General features: G+C 35.7%; 3 protein-coding genes across 4 annotated transcripts in view; all 3 read right to left on the bottom strand.

Annotated features, from left to right (window-relative positions):
• Positions 1–708: 708 nt before the first annotated feature.
• LOC111698002 (protein arginine methyltransferase NDUFAF7, mitochondrial) lies at positions 709–11,478 on the bottom strand. Its single transcript, XM_023468210.1, has 13 exons — positions 11,283–11,478; positions 10,662–10,722; positions 8,970–9,034; positions 8,012–8,137; positions 7,539–7,601; positions 7,266–7,347; positions 5,335–5,496; positions 4,631–4,757; positions 4,360–4,466; positions 3,997–4,056; positions 3,853–3,926; positions 1,361–1,450; positions 709–944 (listed from the first exon to the last, which is right to left on the bottom strand). The coding sequence occupies exons 1-13, from the start codon at positions 11,465–11,467 to the stop codon at positions 851–853; spliced, it is 1,296 nt and encodes a 431-aa protein (XP_023323978.1). The 5' UTR covers positions 11,468–11,478; the 3' UTR covers positions 709–850.
• LOC111698003 (casein kinase II subunit beta) lies at positions 11,473–17,571 on the bottom strand (the record flags this gene model as incomplete). The annotated part of the gene is given in 6 exon segments (XM_023468211.1): positions 11,473–12,374; positions 12,546–12,623; positions 13,006–13,102; positions 15,931–16,047; positions 17,193–17,267; positions 17,459–17,571. Coding segments are annotated over 6 exon segments (501 nt in total). The 3' UTR covers positions 11,473–12,344.
• LOC111698001 (uncharacterized) overlaps positions 14,770–18,469 on the bottom strand; it is a 14,128-nt gene continuing 10,428 nt past the window's right edge. For both annotated transcript variants that reach the window (XM_023468208.1, XM_023468209.1), the window contains one exon: positions 14,770–14,833. The gene's annotated coding sequence lies outside the window, so the exon portion shown is untranslated. The remainder of the gene's footprint in view (positions 14,834–18,469) is intronic.

Raw genomic sequence — 18,469 nt, 5'->3', positions numbered from 1 at the left:
GAGGCCCAAAGGAGTTACGCGCATGCTCTCTTTCCGTCTTGTAATTCAACGCTGTCTGCAGCTGCACGGAACTCCTTTAGGCTTCTGCCTCAGGGTTATTGTGAACGAAAATCCCATAAATCTTCAAAGGCGACATCTAGTTTTCTATCTCTATTGTTAATTAATCTATTCCAAATGTCTGATAAAAAAAATCGTTTCTAGAGATTCAGAAAGTATCACGTAATAATAAAGACCACACGAAATCCGTCAATAATTCCAAATAATGATGATGAATGTACAAATATACAACACATACAAAAAAACCAAATTTAATGAAAAGCAAATAATTGAAGAATTACGAAGACTTGAGTTGATTTACTTTTTTATCAAATTAATCCGACGTACATGACTAGTGATTGAACCACGTCTACGTAGTTCAACCACTGCTCAATATTAAAATGTAGTTGTGTTATTACAAGGATAAGAGTGCACTGTACAATGTACAGTATTTTTATTAGTGTAAAACTATAAAAAATCTTTGGCTGCTTTATTGTTTGTACGTTTAGATCCACATTTGATATGTCAATGGAAGGATCTGTTTGATGTATCCAGGAATAAGGATCCTATGGAAGGATCTGTTTGATGTATCCAGGAATAAGGATCCTATAGAAGGATCTGTTTGATGTATCCAGGAATAAGGATCCTATGGAAGGATCTGTTTGATGTAAATAAGGATCCTATGGAAGGATCTGTTTGATGTATCCAGGAGTAAGGATCCTATGGAAGGATCCGTTTGATGTATCCAGATGTAAGGATCCTATGATGAATCCGTTAAATCCGATTTTCAATATGTTTTAATTGTTAGCGCGGATTATATTTGTTCTTCTTCTTGAACGAATCCGACTGGAGGATCAACTTTGTGAATGGGTTCCATGGTTTTAGGGAACAGACAGGCAAATTTAAACCTGAAAAAATATATGGCATTGATGTTTATGATTGAACCATCACTTTCTTATTTCTTTTCGGAATATTTGACAACTGGACGAAGAAATTGCGTCTTTGCCACAAACTCTGATTTTATGATTCCTATTTCATTGCAACCTAATGGACTATGAATTCTGTTAAATCAAATAATCTAAATTTTTAAATATCAAAGGTTTACACCATCAGGTTGCAAAGATTTAGAGATTAGACCATTTGAGTTTGTGGAAGAGACTGAATTCCTTTCTGATCTCTTTAATCCCCTTAAATCCGAGCATTGCAACACATTTAGAAATTTTACAACTACAATAAAATAATAAATTAAATTAACTTTATTTCTTCACAAAATCTGAGCTTGGACTGCTCTCCGGTGAATATACCCAGGAAATAGTTTTCTAACCTTTCTCCCATTTGTTCCGAGTTAGTGAGCGCATGGTACGCATCAAGGATAGTTTTTACCTCTGCTCCCCCTCTCACTAGTTGTTCACACCTTAAACATTTCATAGTTATTAATCCATAGAATAATAACTACACAGATAGAACACTAGGTGTCGTCTAGATGCTCTCTTTCTGTCTTGTAATTCAACGCAGCATGCGCGTAACTCCTTTGGGCTTCTGCCTCAGGGTTATTATGAACGAAAAACCCCTAAATCTTGAAAAGACGACATCTAGTGTTCTATCAGTGTTGTTTTTGATCCATGAATTGCTCATACAAAAGACTTGTTTCCGGACTCGCATCAGGGAACGAATTTAATGAATTTGAGCTGGTTCGCTGAACTACCTACCGCCGGTCCAAATAATAAATCACCGATTCAAAGTTAAAGATTCATGAGGATTTGAACCTATCCTACCTAACCTATAATATCTCTATTCTCCTACCCTACCTAATCTATAATATCTCTATTCTCCTACCCTACCTAATCTATAATATCTCTATTCTCCTACCCTACCTAACCTATAATATCTCTATTCTCCTACCCTACCTAACCTATGGTACAGCGGTAGCTATTGTTTATATACCTTTCCAGTTCATTAAATTCAGTATAACAGCACTTTATTGTGCTGAGAGTAGGTATAGTTTAGGTACCTTTCCAGTTCATTAAATTCAATATCACAGCACTTTAATGTGCTGAGGGTATGTTAGTTTAGGTACCTTTCCAGTTCATTAAATTCTATATCAGTGCACTTTATTGTGCTGAGGGTGGGTATAGTTTAGGTACCTTTCCAGTTCATTAAATTCAGTATCAGTGCACTTTATTGTGCTGAGGATAGGTATAGTTTAGGTACCTTTCCAGTTCATTAAATTCAATATCAGTGCAATTTATTGTGCTAAGGACAGGTATAGTTTAGTTACCTTTCCAGTTCATTAAATTCATTATCAGTGCACTTTATTGTGCTGAGGGTAGGTATAGTTTAGTTACCTTTCCAGTTCATTAAATTCAGTATCAGTGCACTTTATTATGCTGAAGGTGGGTATAGTTTAGGTACCTTTCCAGTTCATTAAATTCAGTATTGTTTAGGTACCTTTCCAGTTCATTAAATGTTCATTAAATTCAGTATTACAGCATTGGGATGACTGTAAAATCCAATTAATAAGCAATGAGTGGATTTCTACCACAATAAAGGGATTTTCTCTATACAGAACGTAACACGAGGGAATGTAAGCAATTCAAGTGACCCTCTATGCAAAGATGGCAATACCCTATTTATCACTTATCAGTTCAAACATGTGCAAAAGTGTTAAATTCTGATAATTTATCCGTGGCTTCTTATAAGCAAGAAATGCGCATCTCTTTCGCAAAGAAACCGCAAATGAATATGAAAGAGTCACATTGACAGTGTCGGACATATGACATTCTATTTAATATACTAAGCAGAATTTATTTAATGTCACAGGTTTAATTGCAAGATTGTTTTATTACTTGTTTTATGTTTATACATCCAGTTAAACCTTGTCATTAAGCTTTGATCAAGTTTTATATATTTATTTAATTACAAATATCTTATTAGACAATTTTAAAAACAATTCTACCGAGGCATGGCTGACAGGCTGTGTTGAAATACACACATCAAATAAATAAATAAATAAGTAAATAAAATGGTCAACCATCATCCCTTGGGAGTCAGGGTTAAGCTCTCATCAAATTGTACCACCATAATGGTTGGCAGGGCGTCACTGGGCCATAGGTTTATATTTTCTCCACTTCGGGTACCTGGTTTACTACAAGGTTTCATAAGGGTATTTCTCCGGGTACATGGTTTCATTACAAGGGTTAAACAAGATATTTCTGCGGGTACCTGGTTTCATTACAAGGGTTAATTAAGATATTTCTCCGGATACCTGGTTTCATTACAAGGGTTAATTAATTAAGATATTTCTCCAGGTACCTGGTTTATTACAAGGTTTGAAAAAGGAATTTCTCCGGGTACCTGGTTTCATTACAAGGGTTAATTAAGTGAGATATTTCTCCGGGTACCTGGTTTATTACAAGGTTTGAAAAAGGAATTTCTCCGGGTACCTGGTTTCATTACAAGGTTTGATAAGGGTATTTCTCCGGGTACCTGGTTTCATTACAAGGTTTGATAAAGGTATTTCTCCGGGTACCTGGTTTCATTACAAGGTTTAATTAAGATATTTCTGCGGGTACCTGGTTTATTACAAGGTTTGATAAAGGTATTTCTCCGGGTACCTGGTTTCATTACAAGGGTTAATTAAGATATTTTTCCGGATACCTGGTTTCATTACAAGGGTTAATTAAGATATTTCTCTGGGTACCTGGTTTCATTACAATGGTTAATTAAGATATTTCTCCGGGTACCTGGTTTCATTACACGGTTTGATAAGGGTATTTCTCCGAGTACCTGATTTCATTACCATGTTTCTCCGGGTACCTGGTTTGTATCCCTGCAGACAATAAGAATTGAGTTTGTGAAATAGGACCAAACCAAGCGCAAGCTTCATTTATCTAATAAGTAAAATACTTAATATTAAATAAATAAAATTTTCAAAGAACTTGTTTACATAATCCTTTTCACCTGTTTTGCAAGATATTTAAAGTCGACATCTGCGGTAAGATCAGCAGTTCCGGGTAAATCCTAAACAAGACCAAATATCAATGAAAGTTGAAAAATAGAAGGGTATACATTTTTTGTGTGAAATTGTTCCCTCCCTCTGTCAGGAGACACCCCCCCCCCCCCTCGCCATATGTGAAGTATTCTTAACGGAATTAACTCAATAAGACAGAGGGCAGCATCTGGTATTATGTAATCTCAGTATATTTACTGTTTTTTCAAGAATTCATAGTTTCCGAAATTCCCAAATAAGACATAAATAATGATATAAGATGGATTTGAAAAGGGAACCCACATGATATGATATTGTTATTGAAACTAACTAACCAAGGGATGAACTTGTTTATGTTTTCTAAACGCCCTGAATGAATCAGATTGTCCATTTCCGCCGTAATCCGCCAAAAGCGCCAAACCTCCGTTCTCGACCAATCGATCTATAAAATTAAAGGAATTAGCTTCGTGTAATTATAATAGGTCTTGCAATCGATCAACGAGAAACACGAACGATATTTGTAGCAAAAAAGTCACAATAAATTTAGATGGCTAACAGTTTTCATAAGGGTCAAGATTAAAGAAAAGTGTTCCTAAAATAACGTACCTGAGATTTGTTTACAAACAATTCCAGCTTGAGGACAAAGTTCTAGTTCCTGATTGGTGAGAAACGGATCAATCAAAACACAGGATGGTGTTTGATTCCTAGACTGGATGTAACGGAGCTTGTTTTCCTATAAAAGCATGCAGAAGTTAGAACTTTTTTGAATTGTGAATTTCAGGATTAAACAGATCTTCATCCTGTCCAGACCTACGGATCCATTTAATTCCTTTAACAAAGAGATCAAGCATCGATCCTTGAATGAAAAGTTCCCACATATGATATCTAGTTTAAGCGTTCAAGATTAACAATACGTCACACAAAGTTCCAAATCTACTGCTTGTTAGTACACAACAAAGAACACAGTATATAGGAGGAATAAGATCATCAGGTAGTCTAAAGGATGATTTCGTATAATAACTTATTAGAATTTAGCTTGAGATTTAATTTTGTGTAAATCGTCTTGAGCCTTATCGATAAAGAGCGAAAATCTGCACTGCAAACCAAATATAAGTTTTATAAATGATTTTACGTAATGTTTAGAACTTATTCATAAAAAAACCACAAATGAAGATGATCAATTTTTAGAAAACAAAATTATCATTCATCCTTGACCAGACAAAGGAATGAAAGGTGGTGTTGAGAATTATACATGCCACTCTATAAATGAAGGGAGTCCTGAGTCCCTGAAAAGCATGATAAAATTGTACCTTTGTCCCCGGGTCTAGATCAATCAGTATTTCTCTCCATCCGTCCCGAGTCTTGACAAACTTGTGAATAGGAAGAGCATCAAGGAACTCATGAGCAACAAATAGGGAAAATTTTCTTGGGACGCTTCGCAGACTGTTATGCCAGACTATTGGACATCCGAACTAAAACAGAATTTGGTCAGACATCCAAGCAGTGAAGTGCTTAGGATCCGTTTAATTTTGATGCGGATCCGGATCATGGATCCGCACTGGAACAAAAATGAATCCGGATCCAGGTCATAAACATTTCTTGAAGATTTACTGATTCATTTTATCAAGCAGAATTGTCAGTTTATCATATTTTTAAGCTGAAACTTGATGAACCAGTGAGAGATCGGGAAATTTTTATAATCTCTCTTTTATGAGGGTAAACGTTTTTTTCGCAGTTTTTTGGTCGATATTTTACCCCTTGGATTCAGATCCTAAGCACTGCATTAAAGATGATTTATAAATATAATCTGAAGGGTGTTAAAAAAATCAAACACTGAACAATTTTTTCTCTCATTGGCTTATTTATTATCTGATCATAATGAAATTAATATCAGAATGTCTCTAGGATGTTTGGACTACATAGTAAAATATTATCGAATTTGGTCAACACTGCTCTGAATAAAAAAGTGGAGGACACAGTAAACAACTATTTCTAAGCAAAAGCAAATGCCAGTTCAGTTCTTTCAGTTCTTCTTCAACAAGGAGAACAGTGCTGTGCTGTGCTGTGCTGTGCTGTGCTGTGCTGTGCTGTGCTGTGCTGTGCTGTGCTGTGCTGTGCTGTACTGTGCTGTGCTGTGCTGTGCTGTGCTGTGCTGTGCTGTGCTGTGCTGTGCTGTGCTGTGCTGTGCTGTGCTGTGCTGTGCTGTGCTGTGCTGTGCTGTGCTGTGCTGTGCTGTGCTGTGCTGTGCTGTGCTGTGCTGTGCTGTGCTGTGCTGTGCTGTGCTGTGCTGTGCTGTGCTGTGCTGTGCTGTGCTGTGCTGTGCTGTGCTGTGCTGTGCTGTGCTGTGCTGTGCTGTGCTGTGCTGTGCTGTGCTGTGCTGTGCTGTGCTGTGCTGTGCTGTGCTGTGCTGTGCTGTGCTGTGCTGTGCTGTGCTGTGCTGTGCTGTGCTGTGCTGTGCTGTACTGTACTGTACTGTACTGTACTGTACTGTACTGTACTGTACTGTACTGTACTGTACTGTACTGTACTGTACTGTACTGTACTGTACTGTACTGTACTGTACTGTACTGTGCTGTGCTGTACTGTACTGTACTGTACTGTACTGTACTGTACTGTACTGTACTGTACTGTACTGAGCCAGTTCAGTTCCTTCAGTTCTTCTTCAACTAGGAGAACAGCTGCCAGGGACCATTACTATAAGCTGATTTGACCATGTTTGATTTCAACAAGGATTATACCTTACTATCCTAAAGCTTTTCCTGGTGTAAATCAACTATTACATGGTCCATGAGGGCTCAGGTAGCCGGCAGGACGAAACTTCTAAACAGCCACGGCAGCAAGCCAGCCAGCTGTCAGCAATAGTTTCAATCAAAGTTGATTTACGCCTAAAAAAATAACCACAAAGTTAAATAATGTCCGACCTTTAATTGAGAATATTTGGGCCATGGCAAAAAAAAAGTTTGCAAGGAAGAAATGTGAAAATCTCTATCATCTGAAGCAGTATGGCGAGAGTAGGAAATCCTAGCTGATAAAATCCTTTCTCATGAGATAATGAGCATTTATTCAGAGCAGGGTTGGTCAAATCAGAAAGTTTTAAAAACCATGTAGTCCAAACGTGAGACACTGTGATATAAATTTCATTATGATCGGATAATGATTAATGATAATGATGAAAGTAAAAAGTGTCATGTGTTTTTTTCAACACCCTTTAGACGATTTATATGGAATATTTTTATCAAACCTTTGAGGTGGTTTCTTTCAAATCGGAATTTTCTGAGTTTTGTCCACACAAAGTTAGTTCTTGAGATTTCCGCATTTCTGGACTATTATAGTGACAGTTTTTTAACCTTCTAACTTAAATAACAAAAGATTCTTGAAATAATATGCACATTAGACATGAGTTACAAGTCATCTCGTAAATAGATAAAGCAAAAATAAAACATGAAATCACCCATGAAGTTAAAAAAAATCTTTGAAAATTCTATGAAGGGAATTTGATGTTAAAAACCAGTTCCTGATTTCTACCAGATGTAATGAAATATGCTCCAGCTCAGATGGTCTTAGTTTACCGATCGTTCTAAACAGTAAACACAGTCACATTTTCAGTGACTGGGAGCGTAATTTTAATCAACCCTCTCTGCAAAGATGTCCTTGCCCGAATAACAATTGAAACCTTTGTATGATAAATATTATGGAAGACGTTCTCTTTTTCTAGATTCAAAACTGTTTTTCGAGAATAAACGTGTAAAAGTCACTTTTGCAGAGAAACCACCATTGAAAAAAATCAGATTTCAAAATTTCAAAACATTGATTTATAATTCGTACTTAATCAGACAAAGTTTTTAACGGAACCGTTGTTAATCGGGCATGCCCATCTATGAATTACTGAAAATTTAGCTGACAGTCTCTTTAATAAGTTATTGATTTTTGTTGAAACAACGTGATTTTAGTATTTTATTTAGATCAAAACATTGAGCAATTCATTACCTTAAAATATCATTCATTAATGTTCCTTTCCCGGGTCCCAGCTCAACCAATTGAATAGGTCTTGGTTCTCCCATCTTCATCCATTCATTTAGTAACCATAGTCCAATACATTCTCCAAACATCTGGCTTCATGTTTATCCTTAGTAACCACAACCCAATACATTCTCCAAACATCTGGCTTCATGTTTATCCTTAGTAACCACAACAAAATACATTCTCCAAACATCTGGCTTCATGTTTATCCTTAGTAACCACAAATCAATACATTCTCCAAACATCTGGCTTTATGTTTATCCTTAGTAACCACAGTCCAATACATTCTCCAAACATCTGGCTTCATGTTTATCCTTATTAACCACAACCCAATACATTCTCCAAACATCTGGCTTCATCTTTATCCATAGTAACCACAACAAAATACATTCTCCAAACATCTAGCTTCATGTTTATCCTTAGTAACCACAATCCAATACATTCTCCAAACATCTAGCTTCATGTTTATCCTTAGCAACCACAATAACTACAGTTTGGCTTCATTTTTATCCTTACTCCTTAGCAACCACAATCTATATATAAATTTGGCTTGTCTGTCTGTTTGTCTGTTTGTATCCAATAACGTCAAAACGGCTGAACCGATCGGGCCCAAATTTTTGTGGGACATCACGTGACCACAGGGAAGGTTTATGAATGATAAAATTTTAAAAAAAATGTGTTTAAAGGTTTTTAATTTTGTAAAAAATTAAAATTCTTGAAAATCCGCAAAATTTTTTTCTTCTTTGTTTTAAAATGTTAACAAAAAGAACATGTTCACAATTTAAATAGAAGATGGGCGCTAAGCGCCCTAAAAGCCTAGTCCAATACATTCTCAAACGAAAAGTTTTCTTTTTATTCTTGCAATCTTTTGGTCTCTATCTAGTTCTTTAGTTCAATATATTAAGCATAAAGAGCATAAACAAGCCTTATTTCTGGTGAGGTTACAAAATGGCCGTCAGCTCCCAATGCGTCTTTATTCATGTACACACCCTGTTGTTTAAAGTATTATTTAAAAGTTGTTAGTTATGTACAGGCAAATAGATTATCAAGTACAAGAGGTGACAACAGAGAAATGGACCAATTATACATGACGTCACAAGTGTCAAACTCAAATATAATAAGGAAAACATCAAGATTAAATAAGTGTAAAAACAGAAAATAGAGAAAACAAAATTTCACTTATTTTACTGTAAGATAAACACTTAATTATCACTATTATTAATAATTTTTTTTCGGACACATAAACGTCGACACTTGCGACGTAAGAATACAGCTGTACTGCGAGTGTACAAATTCTACATTACCACATCTTGTACTAGAATCTGTTTGGAAATAGTGGGTGGAGTAACTCAAACAAAAGCTGAGGATTAAGTGACGACCTGGAACACGTTTAGTATCGCTATCTGAAGGTAAAATCAAAGTAAAATAATGAAAAATTATTAAAATAAACAAGTTGAAAGTTGTAACGGAATCATGATTCAAGAAAATAGATGTAATGAAATCTGTCTAGTGAGTTCAGTCGTCTCTGAAGCTACTAATTTTATAGGACCCTTGCAAACAAACCTGCATATGATGGAAGTTTGAGATACTCGAAAAATTAATAATGACTGAACTTGGATATCAAAACACTCATTAAAAAAAGCAGAACCTGTATAAAGTTCAGCTAGTTCAGTCCTGATAAATAGTAGAATCAGTATAGTATTCACTTTTCAGTCATAAATAACAAAACCAGGATAGGATTCTATCATGATAAATAACAGACCAGGATAGGATTCTATCGTGATAAATAACAGACCAAGATAGGATTCTATCATGATAAATAACAGACCAGGATAGAATTCCCATGATAAATAATAGAACCAGGATAGGAAGTCCTGATAAATAACAGAACCATGAACGGCTTTGGTCCTGATAAATAACAGAACCAGGATAGGATTCTCTCATGATAAATAATAGAACCAGAATAGGATTGAGTCATGATAAATAACAGAACCAGGATAGGATTTCCATGATAAATTACAGAACAAGGATAGGATTCTATCATGATAAATAACAGAACCAGGATAGTATTCTATCATGGTAGATATCAGAACAAGGATAGGATTCCGTTATGATAAATAACAACACCAGGATAGAATTTAGTCAAGATAAATAAAAGAACCAGTGTCCAAATTTAATGAAATGAATGAGCCGTGTCTTAAATCCGAAACAAACCGGTTTCAATTGAGTGCCAGCATGAATCTTGAAACAATGAATAGGATTTTAAGTGGAACCAACAATTTTTGAGCCGTGGCTTTAATTTTAGCCGCAGCTCAAATTCTTTAAATTCGGTCTCAGGAAAAGATTCAGTCATGATAAATAACAGAACCAGGATAGGAATCAGTCATGATAAATAACAGAACCAAGATAGGATTCAGTCATGATAAATAACAGAACCAGGATAGAATCCAGTCATGATAATTAACAGAACCGGGATAGGATTCAGTCATGATAAATTACAGAACCAGAATGGGATTCAGTCATGATAAATAATGAAAACAACAAGGCTCCGATCATAATATTAATAGGATTCGTTACGATCAAAAACTTGATTATGTTTTAATAAAAAATGTAAAACCTGGATGGGGTTGGTTAGAACCTCTGACATGTATTCTGCTATTGTGATAGGGCCAGAGAACCTTCAAACAAAAATAAGTTTGATAACGTCAAGCATCGTTTTCTCTAGGTCGTATGTAATCACCATAATATTCCGATAACAGTTCATTCGTATATCTTTAGTAAAGTTCTTGTCAAAATTGTAGGTAATATTATTCTCTCTATCATTTAAACTTGATTTAAACATAACACTGAGACCCATGCTTTGAGACCAAACAATATGTTTTATTTATATAATTTGGTCAATATTTTACCACTGACACGGATCCAGGGAACTAAAATGTTTCGGATTCTAAGCACCTTTTGAGAATTCAATTATACAAAGTCAAATCATAAGTCTGTTTTAAGATCAATTAGTTTATCCCCAGATAATTTGGTAAATATTTACCACAGGGACGGATCCAGGAAACCGAAATGCGTCTGAGATTACATAAAAATACATGAATTCATAGTTCTATAGATTTGACCAACAAATCGAACTTTTCGAAAACTAGAAGGTAAATTCCAGATGAACTTTCAAACCAATTTGTTTAATTTTGTTGGCAATGTTGAATATCACCGATTTGAGTTAAAAAGCTCATGCCTTATCTTTGCACTAAGTTCTCTCAGCAGCTTCGTTTCATCTTGAACTGAACTTGAAGAACTAACAACGGAGCTTAAACTTCGTGAGCTTAAAATCTGTTTATTTGACAACTCTCCAATCCCAGTCGACCTCGAGGGTACTCTAAGGGACCTATGAACCCTGGACAAAAATGTTATCGAGTTCATTCTGATCTGAAATAAATGAGGGAAATAATTACACCGCCAACAATTGTTGTTATTTTATTTTTATTTTGACACATCAAACTTCATATAATTATCATTTACACACAGATTTACGCAGCTGCGCAGTCTTTCAGTTCCACTTGAAAAAAATTGTTTCTATAATTACCGACCTAGACAAAATCATCCTTTGAGGTGTTCCAAGTTAATTAATGAAGCTACAGTAAAGTAATATGTTCCAGGGCTTCAAGAACACTCTGTTCACAAACCCGGACAAATAATAATTGTTTTAATGCTGAAAACGGAACAGAGAGTTACAAGAAACCTTGGAACTATGGAAATAAAGTTATCCGGATACATCGTTCAGGACTTGGGCTAGCGACTAGGAACCGGGTCCTTTCGAGTATCCGGATACATCGTTCAGGATTCGGGCTAGCGATTAGGAACCGGGTCCAATAGAGTATCCGGATACATCGTTCAGGATTCGGGCTAGCGACTAGGAACCGGGTCCTAGAGTATCCGGATATGGTCCTCAGGATCTGGACTATCAACTAGGAGCCGGATTCTGTAGGATTATCTGGAAAATAACAGGTTATACATTACATAGCTTGAAAAAAATGAAAACGAATCATTTGATCCAAGTCTATGATTATCTTGACCTTTAACAAATCTCCTACGGGACTGAGAGTAGGGGTGTACGTAGTTCGTATTTTAGATAAAACTTTTTATAACTGTTTTTGCTAGGAAGGTGAAATGCGTTGCATGGGATTTCAGCGCAAGATTAAGTTTCAGGTTACAGGTTCTCCGGGGAGTTTCTTCGACTGCTCTTGAGACTTGAACCCGAGATGATACAAGGATGATTAGTTTTCAGCTCCGGGGGATATTAACGACGTCCAGGTTTAGTGTCGTGAGTCTGAAAAGAAACCGAAGTTAGTTCATGAATACGACCAAAATTATTCTTCTATATTTCAACTCCCGATGTATATTTTATATTTTAAACGAAAAATCATGTCCTAACAAATGTTAGAAATTCTGAATTAAGCTTTTTAGTCCCATTCTCAGAAATTATTTGGCGGATTTGTACCTTAAAGTTAGCTGCTGCTTGCTGTTGGATCTGATAAGCCAAAGGATGAATCTTGAATCCGTAGAGACGAGGAACAAACTGAAAAAAAATTATGAAACTTAAAAAACTATTTAACTCCTGGGGTTTAATCCGTACTTACAGTCTGGATCTGCAGTCAGCACTTATACACTAGTTACCTGGCTGCCTTTATAAGAGGTTCCGGATCCAAAATTATTAAGTAATCCAAAACTTAACACCGAAAAAACATAACTTCAAAAAAGTTTGTTAAAAAATAGCGATATAACCAATAACCATTACTCGGCAAAACAAAATGATATTTATAGAAATTAAAATATTATAGCCGGATTCGGATGTGTCCGCTACAGGACGGATTCCGGAACTGAATCCTTTTTAACACGGATTTAGAAGTCGGATCTACGCAAACAATAAATGATCTTGAAAACCGGTTTGAAGAATTCACCTGGTTCGCCGGACGTTTGGGTCTATACTCAGGGTGCACCATGAACAGCATGTGGGGGAACCCAGTACCAAAGTATCCTCCGTCTGTGTGGTGGTGCCTGAAAATGAACCAGGACTTTATTTTTTGAAACTTCAAGTATGGAAAACGGCAAGCTTGTTTGATGGTAACTTTCACAACAATTNTAAGATTTTTTGACCCCCTTCCCCCTCCTATCAATTTTGTACATGGATTTCACATGTATCACTCACCCGGACCAAATATAACGCCCGGGCCTTATTTAACGTGACACCGCAAATGAAAGTAAAAAAAAACGAAAAAACGTTAAAAGAGGAGCCGGAGGATAATATTCCACAAATGAAAGTGAAAAAGATTAAAACGACAAAAATGTAACATGCTATTAGAAAATTTAAAGGGTTAAGGTTGGAATTAGACAGAGTTATGTACAAGGGAATAAACAGTTATGTACAAGGGAATAAAGGGAATAATCAGTTATGTACAAGGGAAAAAAGGAAATGAGTTATTGTCACCGACTCAAATTTTCTAATCCCAATATTTTTGCAACTTGATGATGTAAACCTTTCAAGCTTAGATTATTTGATCTAACAGAATGCCTAGTTTGAAATATCAGAGGTGTGTGACATTGAGTTGTAAAGATGTAGACTTTATTGTTGAATTGGGGCAAGTCAGGGAAGCAAATTAACTTATGTTGTAAAATATGAAAATGACAAGGGAAAGCAAATATAAATTTTCTCCTAAACCCCACTCTTTAAGACTTAAGTTTAGCCTCAGCTTAAATCTTAAATTACTTCTCAGTTTCAAACCCCAAAAGATGTTTTATATCATGCAATAAGTATGTTTTTTTAATAAGCGTTAAGACCACGAAAGGTAAATATTCACAACGTGTTACGAATTATGACGAAAATCGTCTAAAAATAAATAAATAAAATGAGATATAAACCTTAGGTCCTACCTGTCTGTAGTGGGGAACCTGCTCGTTTAGGCCGGTCAGGTTGAATTTATCCTAAATGTGTACAAGAAATCAGAAATAATTCATTATCAATCGTTTAGAAAAAAATGTCTATAAAACTATGAGAAACGTAAACAAAATCAATTTAGGGTGACACGAACACTTAGGTGGAAATTAAAAATTAAGATAAAAGGCTGAAATTTTGCATGCAGCCTCCATTGTGGCCGTAAAAAACAATTTGGAATCGGACTTTATCAAAATCTAGATTTTGCCGAAAAACCGAAAACAATTTCCAATTTATGCAATGTTCCGATCAACCTAAAATGATCCCAAATTGCTCATATTGGGTCATATCAACCAAAGAACATACACACCCAAATTATTTTGACCCCATTCGTGTTTCACCCTAATTTGAATTGCATAGAGCGTTAATAAAGATGAGAAAAATAGAAAATAAATTGACCGGCCAGGGCCACACACCCTCCATAATTGATTTGAAACCGAAGATTTCTGTAAAAAATGCATCTGAACTACGATCATTTGCTTTAAATCATTTACATTAGCGCGTCTGGCAACATCTAATGGTTAAGATTAACACAAAGAAAAATTTAACATAACACGCTATTATATGAAGATTGAGATTTCTAATGTAACGGTTTGCGAGCAAACTGTCGTGTCTCCTGACATACCTGGATATAATCCTCATCCACCTCGCAGAAAAACTCATTCCCCCGGAGTCCGCAGAACCAAGAGATCCAACTCACTTCCTCCGAGCTTGACATTTTCCGCTTAGCAGACGTATTGACTGTATAGGAAAACTAGAGAGGAATAATCCACACTGTTAAGCAAACTGTCTCATAACTGAAAACAACAACTACATTAAAGCGAATAATTTCTTATTATTGAGATTAAGGTTATATTCCCGCAACCTAAAGTGACCCTTCATTTAAAGAAAATCAATTAATTATTATTCAAATCTTTTTATTGATAAAAAAATACAAAAACAACAAAGTAAACTTTATATATATATATATCAAAGACACGTACATTTTGATTTTAATATTTTACATAGAGCATCATTTATTTATGTGGAAATCGTAAATATTTGATAAATGACACAATTTTCATGTTTTAATTTTAAAGTAAAGTAAATTCAGTAATGACAGTAAAGTAAGCTGACAACATTTATTAATCAATTTATGATTCAAACATTTCAAAACATGGCATTCTAGCAGATGAAATGTTTTCAATAACCCCCTCCCCAACCCTGGGAGAAGGGGGGGGGGTGCTAAAATTTGAACTTTTCTATGACTTATATACACAAAACAAGGTAATTTTTCTATAACGGCGAAAAATTTCGATAGAAGTCTGTGCTAGAGAACGATTTTTGGACCCCCCCCCCCTCATATCAATATTTTCATGGATCTCATATGTATAACATGTATATAATTCTAAGTAATTTTGTAATATTTTAGGGTTAAGTTAGATTAAGAAAAATTTCTGGTCCGAGCGCTGCGGCTAGGAGGCCGAGCGCCGCGGCTGGGACAGGCTGGGGGCCAGGCCCCCCCCACCTCCATCCCTCTAATTAATAATTGTGAGGAGCCTATATTTAGCAATAATGAATATTTACAACTACGTTCCATGGAAGTTAAGGCAATTTTATTTTACCAAGGGTTCCCAAGACCAATTTTGCCTACTTAACATCCATAGTGCAGCAAGTGATGTTTGTAGGCTAAATTGGTCGAGGGAACCCGTGGTTAAGTAAATTTGTAATTTCCCGAAAAGTAGTTTTTCAAAACTTTATCGTCTTTTAAGATGAAAATGGACAGTCGTAAACTTCGCGGAACGGGTGGTTATGTTCCATAACTGTCCCAAGGGACGTTAAGTAACTTAACTTCCCTCTGTTGGGTGAATCTTAGGTCGATAATGTTGGTCAAAAGGTGGGAAAACCAAGTTACCTTGATGACTTGGGTGTGTAAACATCCATACATTTGGGACAGTATAGTTTAACCATTGCTTCTCCTGGAACATCTGATAATCCAATTGGGAGCATCGGTTGGTTTTCACAGTATACCCTGGAAACAAAATTATTTGTATATGTCGGAATAGTTTCCTGTTTTAAGCATAATATTCTCATAAGTGTCTTGGAATCCCATGGAAACAACGTCAGTTTGATTTTTGGAATTTACAAATATCAGCCCTATTCTTGCTTGTGCTGTGAAAAAAAATCCATGGATCCGAATCTTTACAGGGAGTAACCGGCATTATATGTTAGTTGAACTGAGATTGCAGTATTATTGAGAAATATTTAATCATATGCAAAGAACGCAAATTTAATCTCTAAAATTGTCATAGATTTTCCATTTTGGAGAGAGAATTTTGAGAATCGGTTGTTTAACTTTTTCAATGACTACAATTTATCAGAGCCCGCGATTTAGAAAATTCGGGAAAATACAGCTCGGGTCTTAAATCTCGGCCTTATTTACGGCCTGAGCTGAAAACTTTAGAATGGGATATCCTTAATCCTGATCGGATAATTAATCTGGAGATTAAAAATGAGAGGAGAACAAGCAATATTTAATCTCAAGATTAAGAAAAAGAGTGGATTAAGCATTAATCCCGATATCCACCATTCTAAAGTTTTCAGCTCTGAGCTTCCGGATTCAAGCTGCATATTATTTTCTACAGAGTTGAGTTCAAAAAACCGGTTTAATATTCTATTTGGCGTATTTTCATGGCAGGAATTGGCGCAGTTGTTTCAGGAACAGGTTGAGAAAATAAAAATTAACTTTTATCATCGAAATAAGTAATCATATTCAGTTATTGGATTCTGTAATGTCTAAATGTTCAAAATCATTTTCTGTAGATTTCCTAGAATTTTTAATGGACGACAATAGAAGAATTTGTAGAAATCTGCAAACATATTCATTAAGAATAAGAAAAGCAATATAAAGATCTAATAAGTTAACTGTAGAAATTTTGTTACATTTAGCTTTGTCGTTTTTGAATAATTTAAATAAACCAATTCTCAAAATCATCCCTCCAAAATGAACAACCAATGAGGATTTTAACTTTTGAATTTACACCCTTGCTGAACAAATATGCACTGTAAAAACGTATGATTGTTCTCAAATGAATCCTAAAAAATTTCCCCATAATACTGCAATCTCAGTTCAACATACATTGCCGGTCACTCCCTTTAGGAATATTTAAACTATACCTAGGACAGTGTCCAAAATCTCCAGCTTGATATTTCTCGATCATCTGCGCAATCCCTCTGTTAGTTAGGATATATCTTAACAAAGAATACTGTTCAGAGGTTTCCCTTTTAAACAAAGAAGCCAGGAAANCCCCCCAATTTTAAGAACCCATATCAAGAGCTTTACTTTTGATGTAATAAAAAGGGTTGAAAAACCTTCAAAACCCTGAAACAAAAAAATGGCAATGCTGATCAATTGTTCCAGGTTCTCAGAGCTACCTCTATACCTTGCATGGATAAGACCGTAGAGCATCTCTGCTGCCTGCTCAATGAGATCGGACTGGTTTGGGTTATCCTCCAGCTCATCGTCAGGTTCCAGGTCAAGGATCATATCCAGCGCCTGAACAGCGCAGGTCATCTTATACCGTCTAGCCGTGGGCTGTCTGTCTAACCGTTGTGTGAAGGGGGGGGGGGGCTATATGAAAAATGAAAGAAAATATCAGAGGTTAGGAAGATTCACAAAGAACACTGTTACGAGATTCAAATAGTGTACTAGTTTCTTGGGGGAGTACAAACAAACTAAACAGCACTGATATTGCTAAAATTCTCAGGGGTGGATATTTTTCTATAAATCATTAACCCCCCTCCTCTTNATTCCCTGAATTGCGGTAAATAACTGATTTTAGGGAAAAAAGAATAAATTTTTGGATAAAAGTATGAAACAAGATGAAAATATCTTGCCTTTACATGTCTAATTTTTCATTTTCCCCTTTAGATCTTCAAAAATCATTTTCATTTAAAAATATTCAGCCTTGTAAATTCTGTTTAGAAACTGTAGTACAGTTTTGTTTTGACTTTTGAACTAAAATATGGGTGCAGTGTTCCTGGTAAAAATTCCTATATAAATCTACAATTCACTTTTGTCAGGAAGATGTAAAAATTGATACAATTCAAAATACAAAAAAACGTTAAAACGTTAGCGTTTTCAGTTATACGTATTAAGAGGAGAGGATCATTAAATCCAACAAATGAAAGTGACAGAAAAAAACGACAAAACGTCATAAGAGGGGAGGATCATTATATCCCGCTGTAGCGTTAAATCCAGACCGGGCGTTATATTTGGTCCGGGTGAGTGTTACATGTGAAATCCATGTACAAAATTGATAGGAAGGGGGGGGGTCAAAAAATCGTATATTAGGAAATTACCGCCGGTTATGTACAAAATTGATAGAACGGGGGGGAAACAAAAATTGTAACAATGTCTTTGGGTCCGTCAAAGTAAACAATTTTTGGACCCC

The sequence above is a fragment of the Eurytemora carolleeae genome, unplaced genomic scaffold (assembly GCF_000591075.1).
Source record: "Eurytemora carolleeae unplaced genomic scaffold, Eaff_2.0 scaffold153, whole genome shotgun sequence".
In the NCBI taxonomy this organism is placed as follows: Eukaryota; Metazoa; Arthropoda; class Copepoda; order Calanoida; family Temoridae; genus Eurytemora; species Eurytemora carolleeae.
The sequence above is the reverse complement of the archived record's forward strand: the minus strand, read 5'-3'. Positions and strand labels throughout refer to the sequence as shown.

Bases quoted from the DNA above. Each gene is read 5' to 3' on its own strand.
- LOC111698002 (XM_023468210.1), bottom strand. From the start codon at position 11,467: ATGAACTCGATAACATTTTTGTCCAGGGTTCATAGGTCCCTTAGAGTA. The intron at 5,497-7,265 runs GTTTGATAAAAA...ATTCTGTTTTAG, and splicing joins TGAAAGAAACCACCTCAAAG to TTCGGATGTCCAATAGTCTG. The intron at 3,927-3,996 runs GTGAAAAGGATT...TTTACTTATTAG, and splicing joins TTAAATATCTTGCAAAACAG to ATAAATGAAGCTTGCGCTTG.